The 12,022-nt window shown below is 37.1% G+C and overlaps 1 protein-coding gene across 6 annotated transcripts in view; it reads left to right on the plus strand.

The window, feature by feature from the left end:
* VTI1A (vesicle transport through interaction with t-SNAREs 1A) overlaps positions 1-12,022 on the plus strand; it is a 421,992-nt gene that overhangs the window by 13,499 nt on the left and 396,471 nt on the right. For all 6 annotated transcript variants that reach the window (XM_074295622.1, XM_074295625.1, XM_074295623.1 and 3 more), the window contains exon 2: positions 10,370-10,428. In XM_074295622.1, the coding sequence (XP_074151723.1) occupies positions 10,370-10,428 (59 nt within the window). The remainder of the gene's footprint in view (positions 1-10,369; positions 10,429-12,022) is intronic.

The raw sequence follows: 12,022 nt of genomic DNA on the forward strand, positions 1-12,022 counted from the left end.
CACCAGGTCTTGTTAAAAGGCATCTTTGAACCTTAAGGCATTTGAAAACTTGAATGTGAGGTATTGCTTCCATATCAATGATATTTAAGTTATTTGGAAGCATGAGAATACTTTATATTCTGTGTTATTTTAGGTATTGCATGTAACAGTTATTATTTAGTAAGTCAATATGATATAGCGGAAGGAACTTGGCAATATGATATAGTGGAAGGAACACTGAGCTTGAAGCTGGAGGCCTGGGTTCTGAATCTACCTCTACTGTGTAACCACAGTAAAGTAAGTCATTTTTCTTCTCTAGGCCTTTAGTTCTTCAATTTCTTCATTTGTAAAAAGATTTGGATTAGATAGTCCCTAAGGTACCTTTCAGTTTTAATAAGCTATGAGAGTATTTGTTAGGATATCTCCCTGGGAAAGATAAATAGTAAGTCCTTGGCAGCCTCAGAGATGGTGGTATACCTATAAAAATTGCACATGAATTAGATTTTAGTTCAGTGGTAGATTTCAGTCTTTTGACATTTGCTCCTCATCTCCACATCCCTTTCAAAATGAGGAGTTTCTTGATAGGAAAGTACTATGGAATGGCTGCTCACAGAGGACTTTCATAGAAAAAATAATGCAATAAAATAGCTAGACTTATGTAGATTTTTACTCTCTACACGGTAGCTAGAAAAATGTGCTATTATAGAAAAAGAGATAAAGTTTTTAAAAAATGGAATCAGAAAAGATGTAATGGAGGAAGAACAATGAAAGGAAAAGATAAAGAGGAGAAAGAGGTAGTGTCATGTGGTTCTATGGAGCTATACTCAATTTTCACTTCCCCTTTTCAAAGAGACTCCTTAAAAATCTTTCTAGGCTTTCATTGTTATATAAATGGCAACTAAAAGCAGGACTATATCTAAAAAGGTCTAGACAGACTACAAGATTATTATTGAATGTAATAAAATTAAGTTCATTAGGAATAAATGTAAAGTCATATATATATATATATATATATATATATATATATATATATATATATATATATATATATATATATATATAAAACTGTTCTGTCTGATTCTACATGACTCCATGTTCTATAACATATCAATAGTGTTTGTGCAGTTTTTTGTTTTGTTTTGTTTTAACAAAGATACTAAAATGGTTCACCAATTCCTTTTTCAATGAAGTCAAACAAAGATTAAATGGCTTGCCCTTGGTCACATAACTAGTAAGTTTCTGTGGCTGGATTTGAATTTAAATTTTCTGATTCCAGATCCAGCACCCAGACCATTGAACCACCTAGCTACCAATTGGGTTTAAAAAAAAAAATCAACTTCATAAGTATAAGAGAGAATGGCTAGATAGAAATCTAAAAAAGCCTGGGAGATTTTGTTATACAAGCACTACAAATCAGCAGTGTGATGATGACAACTGCATCAGTTGATAAATAGGTATTTTTATCAAGTGACCGCTGTCTAGTAGATATTATGGTAGGTCCTTGTGCTATCTGGAATTGCATTAAGAGGAGCCTAACTTCCAGGAGTAGGGAGATAATCTGCCCTCATTAGACAGCCTCTGAATTATTGTGCTCAGTTTCAGGTGCAAACATTCATAAAGATAGAGCATCCAGAGGATAAAAAAGGCCTGGAGTCCATTGCAAATGAAGATCCAGTAATGGAAGTGGACATATTTAGTCTATAGAATAGAAGATGCCAAAGAAACACGAAAACCATCTTTTAGAAATATGGAGAAAGGATTCTTTTTGGCTTGAGAGAGAGAGTGGATAAAAATGACAAAGAGGCACGTTTTGGCTCTGTATCAGATGTAATTTCCTAACAATTAGAGCTGTCCAAAAGTGGGATCAGCTACCTCAGGAGGGGGTACACTTACCCTCCTTGGAGATCTTCAAGCAGACACTCAGTGACTTCTTGGAGGGGATGTTATAATGGCAGTTCCTTTCACATATGGGTTGGGTTAGATGGTCACTGAAGTCTGTTCCAATTCACAAATTATGTGATTAGCTCTTTAGTGATATAGTATGAATAGAATTTTTTTTTTTTTTTGAAATGGCTTAAAGGAAAAAAACTGAATCTACCTGATGATCTGATATTTATTTCAGGACATCTTGGCTTTGTAATGCTGGAGAAACTGAGAGGCAAGATAGAGATTAGAGAGTATTTAATATTTTATTTGAATGGGAGAGATTTAGTGGGACCAGATGGATTTGTGGTTTGGTCCCAGGGCTGAATGAGACTATCTCCTGCAAGAATCCAGCAAACAACGTGAGTTCTCAATGACTATACACATGGCTCAGACTTGGGGCAGAGTCAGGGTGCTGAGAGCGGGAATGGGACTTTGACAATCTGGTTCTGACAGGGTGAGGGGAGCCACTGGAGATGGGGATGACATAATGGGGGGGAGGCACCCTGGAGATGGGGAGAGGCATCTTGATAAGATGGTATCTGATATTCTGATAGATTGGATTGGGGAGAGGCATTCTGGTATTCAAATATTCTCATGATTTAAGAGGGAAGGGTAGTTGCAGGAATGACCAGAACAATTAGATCACAATTCAGGGAAACAAAGGCAGGATAATTCAGGGAAACTGAGTCAGGATAATAAAAAAGAACTGTGGCACAACATTCCACACTCTCTGTCTTCTGAATAGTCAAATCATTTTACCTTTCTCTAGAAATAATTTTGACCAACCCTATGTAAAGCAAATTAAAGCAAAATAAAAATAGAAAAATGCAAGGACTTATGGCAAGGACACTCTCCCCGCTAACCCCAGAGTTATTAGCATAAAAACAGCATTCCTCATTTAGGGAGGCACACAGGCCTCCCTGTTGTAGAAATAGCAGGTCCTCTGCAGTTGGGGAGCATCTCAGCCAGAGAATCCAGTTTGAGATGAACAGTTCACTGTGAGTTAGGTCTTTGGTCATTTGTGCATTTAACTCAGCCTCTACTTATAGGGAGTAGCAGTGCTCAAGACAGTCCTGCTGCCCAAGTCTGTCAGGGACTCCAAAGGGGGGAAAAGTGGGGCCTGGAGTAGCTCCACCTGTCCCTCTCGATAGAATAGGAACTGCGACTAGGATCAGATTTCTGAGCAAATTATGCAGTTAGACCAAGGCAGGCAACCTCAAACTATTAGAGGCCTGATACTAGACTGCAAGGTCCTTTGAGAATGCTGAAATACTAATTAAGGAACTAGGGTAACAGGAGTGGAGAAACAGATCAGAGAGACTTCCAGTCCCAAGACAGATGTCTGATTTTTGGTTGTTTCTAAAAAATAATCCCCAAACTGAGTCTGCCAGGGCAATTCCAACAGAATAAGGGATTTCAAAATTAAAACATAACCAGCAAATCATAGTCCAGTAAATTTTAAGTAAGGAGTAAAAATGAAAAGGACTGTTTAAAGGATTTCCTACTCAATCAGAACTAATGAGATAGGGAGTATGGCAGAGGTGCCTAAGAAAAATACATCCATTTTCCTAATTTCCTAACCAGTTTCTTCCACCATTTTTTTTCCTCTCAGAAAGGAATTATCAAATAACCATTCCACACATAAATCTCAAGAGTGAAGCAATATTCCTATACATAACAGACTAGTATGGTAAGTTTCCTAAAACTCCCTCAAACAAACAGCACTAGTTATACAGTTTTAACAAATTCACCCCAAAATTTAAAAACACAGTTGTAAATGACCCAATCAGAGTTCCTAAATTCCCCCATGTCAGTGATAGACTGACCTGATAGACCCCTGATAGAGGGATAAAGGATGAAGCCTTATTCAAAACTGCTTCAGTCTGGGTAGGAGACTCTCATTCCATGCAAGGAATAAGTGTAGTGTGGCCTGGCATGCTGGCAATCAAAGCTGATCTAAGTCCCAGAAGCAAGTCAATACCTGTAATTTGACCAAAATCTAGAACAAAAAACACAAATCTAACAAGTAAAGGTTAGAAGAAGTCTGAGATAGAAAGACTGGTCCATAATGACAGCTACAAGATGTAGAGTGGCCAATAGCTTCCTTTGTGAAGAGATGCTTGTCTCACAGGCAAAGACTGTCAGCTATAGTCCCCATAAATAGCAGTTAGGTCTCACTGCACTAATTGTCCTCTCATTATTTAGAAGCCTTTTAAAAGCACTTGAATATCATGAATATCCAGTAACAGATAGATGACCAGACTAAATATTTATTTGCCACATGTTTAGGATATACTGATTACTTATAACCAGATTGGAAATAGCAAGGTATGACATAATTAAATTGCATTAACAGCTTCTATTGACCATTGCTCTGATTATAGAAATCAGTCATAGGAAGAAAAAATGCATTGACACAACCATAACATAAGCAGTTAAAACTTAACTTTCAGCAAAACAGGATAAAATAGCTTTAATTCATTTTTACTCCAGGTAATTATCCCACTAACTGTCAGAAGGTGGAGCTTAAAACTCCCAAATAGCATTAGCTATAAGCCCAAGGGATTTTACTTCCAATAACAAATCCCATTAGCTAAAGTTTCAGATAAATCCTAACCTTATATTTATAACAGTTAGAATTTGTCTAAGTTCACTTCTTACATATCTAAGCAGACAGTTTCATAAGTGAACATTTTACATACAAATCATTTTGCTTTTAAAATACCCAATATATAGATATTCCAAATTACATGTTTGTTAACGTGCTCTCCTGGCAGTTACAATTACTAGTCTGTCCTAGACCCACCAGAGTACCTTTGACCACTGTCCTTTGCAGTGTGAGCTCTACCCGGCTCGCCTCCTCTGAGGCCTTCTAAGGTCTCTGGCCACAATCTCTTGAATCTATAGCTTAGTAACCGGTAGCGCACTCAAGAACAACCACGTGTAATCTTAAAAGCCTTTATTATACCTACTCACATAATGCCTTAACTGATGCCCTGACTTGTTGGTTCCCTAGTGAACACCTGGTCAGAAGACCCATGTGTTCACTACCAAAACCCTTACCTCTTTCGGCTACCCATCTTGGCTTGGCCACCCAGGCTGGTGAGCCAGGGTGAACAGCAGGAGGTTAAAGAGGGCGGTTGCTGCCTGCAGTGGGCTTACATAGGGCCTGTGAGGTCACACACACAGCCAATCAGCGAGAGAGTCACCCATTACGAAACTATCTCAATATGGCCAGGATCCCGCCCAAGGGCAGTCCTAATACTTCTGGGCCTCAATCTCCCGATGCACTGTGTCCGCCCATTTAAAGGGCCCTTACACATGTTGTCCATAACAGAAACATTTTTAAAAAGGACAAAAAAATTTTTTTCAGAGGCTCTTTAAATGACCTCAGGATGACCCAATATAATCAATTAAAACTTAGATAGAATATCCCATACAGAATATCCTAATACCACCTAAAAGAATCCAAGAGGTTCTTAAAACTATTAAACTTTTAAAAATACCATAACCTCACATTGATAACAGTAATAAATTTGTTTCAGTAAGTTCACAAGTTATCTTTCACATTTAACAGAAACATTTTCAAAAGGGCAAGAAAAACTATTATTTTCAGAAGCCCTGTAAATGTTGGGAATAACCTCAGGATATAGTCATTTAAACTTATACAGAATACCGAATTCTATGTAAAAAAATCTGAAAGATTATTTAAAATATCAATGAAACAATAAAAGCAATTAATATTTGAACTGGCAAGGAGTTGCAGTTTATTTTAAAAAAAGTCAACACCATTTTAATGGGGGGAGAGTAATTAGATTGTCGTTTTCCAAGTTGTTGCCCTTCCCCCCTTCCACCATGCTTCCTGATCTCAAGTTCTCACAGCTAACCTTTTTAGGATGCCATTTCCCCCAGGATCCAATCTGCTAGCTAAAGACAGGCCCCAATCTCATGGGATATTTCCTTTCCCATGGCAAATGACAGATTCACTAGGGATTTGTGCCTTTTTTGTTCCCTATTTCTGGAAAGCCATTTTCCTCTTCCTCCCTCTCTTACACCATCTCTTCCTGTCCCATTTCTATCTCTCTCCTCCCAATACGTATTTGTTCAAACCTTCTCTGACATCCTTTAAACACTCCTGTGAAGACCGAGTTAGCATCCTGGATACTTTAGAATCAGCTGGAGTCAGGATAAACAAAGGCCCTTGGTCTTTATTCTTGGTCGAAATGAGAGGAACGGACACAGGAATCTCCACACCTTCTTTCTCTCTCTCCACCACCAAAAAGTAACTCTTGATTGTCTTACTCCACCATTTTATTCCCTCTTATAATTCTCTGTATAAACCAACAACAGATCAAGCCAGCATGGAGTAGTGGGGTGGGCCATTTTCCAAGCATATGCTAATAGAGTATTGTCCAATTGGTAATTAGCCTTAAGTCCTCTGTTGTCCAAGTGCATCTGCTCAGAGTTTCAGCCCTTTACACACTCCCAAACCAATAACCCTTCTGACTTGATGCTCCATTTAAACTATTAATTGCTTTTGCAAAACAATCTCTCTTGTCCTTTGTCTTTAAACACTTTTTAAAAAAACTTTAAACTTCAAGATTCGCAAATAACTTTGAACCAAATTTCATAAAGCTTATACATATACCCAACAGAGCTGACAAATTTTTAAGGCATAACTCATAATTTACAAATTACCCAATACTTATAGAAAACAACATATCATCTAAGTAGGGAGCTACAAACACAACCTCCCAAGGTAAGCTACTGGCATTTTGTTTTAATAACCTATATTTTAACTTAATCCAATCAAATACAGCTTTAACTTCCCAATAATATAAAACTGTTTTTCCAATCATATTTCAAATAATGAATTTCACTAAACATCATAGTTTTTCTTTCCCTCTGGCCCCATTGTGACCATTATTCCCAATGGACTTCTCCTAAGCTTCAACTTTGGCCAGAGTTGGAGCCTTTAGAAAAGTCAGACTTTTTTTTTTTTTTTTTTTTTTTTTTTTTTTTAAACCTAATTAAGGCACATGACCCCTTTCAGGCAACTTTACAGAACTTCTTTAACAAGTGATTGTTTTTTAAAGATCTTATACTTAAAGATAACTAAATCTAGCTTGCATAAGCAACACTAAAATTAGTTACCACAATTTTTAAACTGCCCAAAAGAATACTCAGAACAAATCTGGCATGCAAAGGCAGTAGTAAAATTATTTCCCACAATTTCAGAATCATCATAAAATTCCTAATTTCTTGAGCTAGAGTTCAGAGCAATTAGCATAAACTCCTTTGTTCTCCAGAGGCCTTATCTAGGCTAGCCCAACCCAATCCAAGCCGGAATTTTAAACTACTTCAAGGAAAAACCCGATTGCCAGCTTTAAAATACTTTAAAATTTTAAGTTTTAAAATTAACAGAAACAAATTTTATACTAAGTACAGTTACAACATTGAAATAACCAATTCCCAAATTTCTTAATCATTTTAAAAATTTTAACAGAGCTCTTAACTAACAGGACAGACAAACAAGTCACACAGAACACACAGACATAGACTGCGCAGTTATAACATTAAACAAAACATTTAACATAAACTAGGGGCTATCTGGAAATCTTAGAATAGCCCTGAAAGAAGGTTGTCAGCTTGAGAATCTTCCCTCCCAGAATCCAAATGGAGCTTTTTTTTTTTCCCCCAAGCCCCAGTTTGGTGCATTTCTCTGCCTTCACAGAGAATGCCCAGATTAAAACCAAATAGTACCAAAAGGTACTCAGAACCAGATAATACCACATAGCATCCTATTGGCATTTCCCAGAGTGTATGACTTGTCAGCCCAACTTTTTCTGGGGATCCAGATTTGCTAGCAATCAGACCAGACAGAAAACTTACCCTGCAGGGTTTCAGACCAGATTCTCTCTTGGTCAAATGGAAATGTCCACCATCAGGAATCAGGCACAGTTGTGGCTGAAAACTGCTCTTTCCTGGAGGCTCTGGGAAAAAATCCAGAGGGCAGGCAGACTCTCCAAGCAAAGAACCCAGATCCTCAGCCACTCTGAGGCCCAAGACAGAGACCCGAATGTCTCTTATTCTGTAATCCTGCTCTTATTTTCTAATATCTTGCTGGGGCCTCCAAAATGTAATGCTGGAGAAACTGAGGCAAGATAGAGATTAGAGAGTATTTAATATTTTATTTGAAAGGGAGAGATTTCCTGGGACCAAATGGATCCCTAGTTTTGTCCAGGGCTGAATGAGACTATCCTCTCCAAGAATCCAGCAAACAATGTGAGTTCTCAATGCATATATACATGTGACTCAGACACTGGGGAAGGCGATGGGGGGTAGACTGAGGCAGGGGCGGAGTCAGGGTGCTGAGAGTGGGAATGGGACTCTGACGGTCTGGTTCTGACAGGGTGAGGGGAGCCACTGGAGATGGGGATGACATAAAGGGGAAGGCACCCCAGAGAAGGGGAGAGGCATCTTGATAAGATTGTATCTGATATTCTGATAAATTGGATTGGGGAGAGGCATTCTGGTATTCAAATATTCTTACGATTAAGAGGGAGGGGAGGTAGCAGGAATGACTAGAACAATTAGGTTACAATTCAGGGAAACTGAGTCAGGATAATAAAAGAACACAACAGCTTAAGTCTGTGATCTTCAGACAGTGCATATCAAATTGCAAACTCATCAGATTGAAGAAATAATAACCAGAATTTAATTTTCACAAGTTTTGTTTATGATATTGCTTCCTTAAATCATAAAATTTAGAATTGAAATTCTTGTATCTAGTCCAGATTTATACCTGAAAGGAATCCCCCCTCTAACATGTCAACCTCTGCCTGAACACCTCTAATGACAGATAGTTCATCATCTGCTGAATTGTCCCTTTTAGACAGCTCTAATTCTTAGGAAATTTCTCCTGACATTAGCTTCAATTGACTGCTTCACAAGTTCTACCATTGGCTCTTGGTGTAAAGAGTTGAAACTCTGAGTTGATGCACCGAGGTGGGACAATCGAGTACTTGAGGCTAATTACTGATTGGACAATACTCTATAAGAATATGCTTGGAAAATGACCCTTCCCATTATCCTGTGCTGCTCCAATCGTTTCGTGTATACAGAGAATTGTGGGAGGGACTAGGAGGTGGAGAGAGACTAGCCAGGGTCACTTCTGTGAGAGATGAGGAAGTGAGGTTGCAGAGATCCTATGTGTCCACTCTCTTCACTTTTACCATTAAAGACCAAGAATAAAGACTTTTGCTTATCCTTACTCCAGCTGATTTTAAGGTATCTAGGGTGCTAACACAGTCTCCACGTCTTGGTACTGTCCTCTGAGGCTAAACTGAACAAGTCTAATCCACCTTGTACATTACAACTCTTCAAATACTTGAACATAGCCAGGATGCTCTTTTTCCAGGCAAAATTTTCCTACTTCCTTCAGTAGATCCTCAGAGGATATGAACCCAAATCCTTTATGCCATCGTGATTACCTGTCATTGTATGCTCTGTGGAGTCTGTAACTGAATACAGTACTTCAGTAATGTGACTAGCACAAAATTAAGAAGGATGATTACTTCCTTATTCATGGAAGCTCTGTGTCTCTTAATACAGCCCAAATTTGATTTATCTTTTTTTTTTTTTTTTTCGTTTACACAACATTGTTGATTCATATTGCCCCTGCAGTCCATGAAAATCCTCAGTTCTTGACTATTTTTTTTTAACAACCTCTCCCATCTTGTGCTTTTCAGTTACTTTTTGAACCCAAGTGTAGGACTTGACATTTATTCCTAATTTTATCATATTAGATTCAACCCAATGTCTCTAGTCTGTCAATATTTTTCTAGGTCTTAAGTCTTTTATTTTCTGTATTATATCTTAATCCAACTCTATATATACATTAGTACATATCTTTTAGAGTTACATACATATCTAAATACATATGAAATCAACCGCATCTCCAACTTTAGAAAGGATAGAGAATGTGCATGAAGTAGAATTGAAAGAAAACATTTTTGTAGTAGAATTTTAGCATTCTAAAGTCTCATATTCTTGAATTAATTGTATTCTTGAAGTACATTCTTGTATTAGTGTATTCTTGTATTGTTGTATTGTATTCTTGAATTAATAATTGACAGCCTATTTAGCATTGTAATAATCTAATGTTGTTGGCTTTTATTTTGTTATTTTTGCCCAGTTAATCAAAAGTGTCATGTGGCATATATTTGTTGGAAAGCTTTCTAGCTGCAAAATAATAATCTTATGATTGTTGGGAGATGTTTTCTATTCTAATCTAGCAGGCTGGGAATCATTGGATTCAGAAATTCCTAATGGTCTATCCATTTATATTAAAGGAATCATCTTGAGCTGATTGATCATAAAGGAGAAAGTGTTGATAGAAAATAATGTTTAAAATGGAATTGGCAAATATTTAAGTCTGATATTTACTGGATCTTATTTTCAGATGAGAAGAAACAGATGGTTGCTAATGTGGAGAAACAGCTAGAAGAAGCAAAAGAACTGGTAAGTAGAATATAGCTATTAAATTGTAATGTAGTTGTTGCCAGTAGTGGGTGAAAGGTCTTCTTAGGAATTTTTCTTCAGTTTGTTTTTTAGCTCTTCAGGCAGAAGGAAGAATTTGTTGATTGGTCTTTTAATATAAAATATTTTATCAATTTAACATTGTGTTATCAATTATAAAATATTTACTCACTACCTGCAATTTATAATACCTTGTTAGATTATAGGAAGAAATTGTAAAATCTGTTATCTGCAGAAATACCTCTGTTTTCCATAAATAAGACATTCGTTATCTAGAATAGACCTTGTATTTTTGAATAAAAGAATTTACCTTAGAGCCAGGAGTTTAACCTTTTGCATAGCAAACCATTTTATTTTAATTTTTAATGGGAATTTTTCAAACATTTTTTATTTACATCTTTGTTTTATTAAACAGAGAATGTGGACCATAATTTAACACTTTCTTGTTAATATAAACATGTGCTGTAAGTACAAATGCATGTATGGATGAGATAAAACTGAGGCTTGAATGACTTAGTCTGACATTTTACTACTATAGATCATTTAAACTTACTGGTTTGTGTGCCTTTAATATGATATATTGATGCCCTCAGGGGCCATTGAGGTGGGTTGACTTTTTTGACCTAACCCACACCTCCTTGAAGTTCAAGATTCCTTATGTCTTACATCAAGCTCTGTGCTATTGAGGTGCAAAGCTGTTCCATTTTTTGGCTTTCCTTTGCTGAATCTCTTCTCTGCTGTCAGATTGTCTGCTGCTTGCCATCCCCTTCCCTCCTTTTAATCTTTGCCAGCCACTGCTGCTTTTAATCTCTACTGATTCAGCTGTCTGCTGCTCTCTTCCCTTTTCTCTCTGCTTTTCTTCTTTCTGTCTCCTGTGGCTCTCCCCTGCTTCTTGGCTTTCTAGCAAAAAGGCTGCTCCCCTTTCTAGCCATCATCTGCTAATCAGAGTGCTCCATTCCTTCTGGTTGGCAAACTGACCTAGACTGCTGTGCATCAGGTGTAACTGTCAGATTGGCATCTCTTCTCAGCTGTTTTTATTGTTGTTGAGATCTTAGGAGTGGTTTTGTTCCCCCCATAAACAACATTGTGTGTTTTGTGGTAGGAAGTCATTACTATGGTTTTGGAGTTGTTCTAGAGATTTCAGATTTCTAGTCTATATCTTTCACTTTTTAAAAAAATTCAAAGTGGAAATAGAATTCCTGTCCTCAAGTAGCTTATAATTTTTTTGATTTTAGAGAATTTTGCAGAAAATATATCCAAGATGATTTGATTATTAAATATTACTTGTAATTTGTTCTTTTGGTTTAATTTTATTAAAAAAAAAATAGTTCACTATAGATCACACTTTAATGACTTGAAAAGTGCTTTCCCCTAAAACTTCTTCTTTCCCTTCTATGGAATATATGTAAGTATTATTATTCCCATTTGCAGATAAGAAAACTGAAGTGACTTGCCCATTGTGATGTGGGTCCTCTTAGAAACAGGCCTTGTTCTATTGTTTGAGCCCAGTGCTTTTTTTGCTGCCTCATATATATTGCTTTGCCTGTCACTTTGCCTTTTATTACCTGGGCTAATA

Source organism: Sminthopsis crassicaudata, chromosome 2 (assembly GCF_048593235.1).
Source record: "Sminthopsis crassicaudata isolate SCR6 chromosome 2, ASM4859323v1, whole genome shotgun sequence".
NCBI lineage: Eukaryota > Metazoa > Chordata > Mammalia > Dasyuromorphia > Dasyuridae > Sminthopsis > Sminthopsis crassicaudata.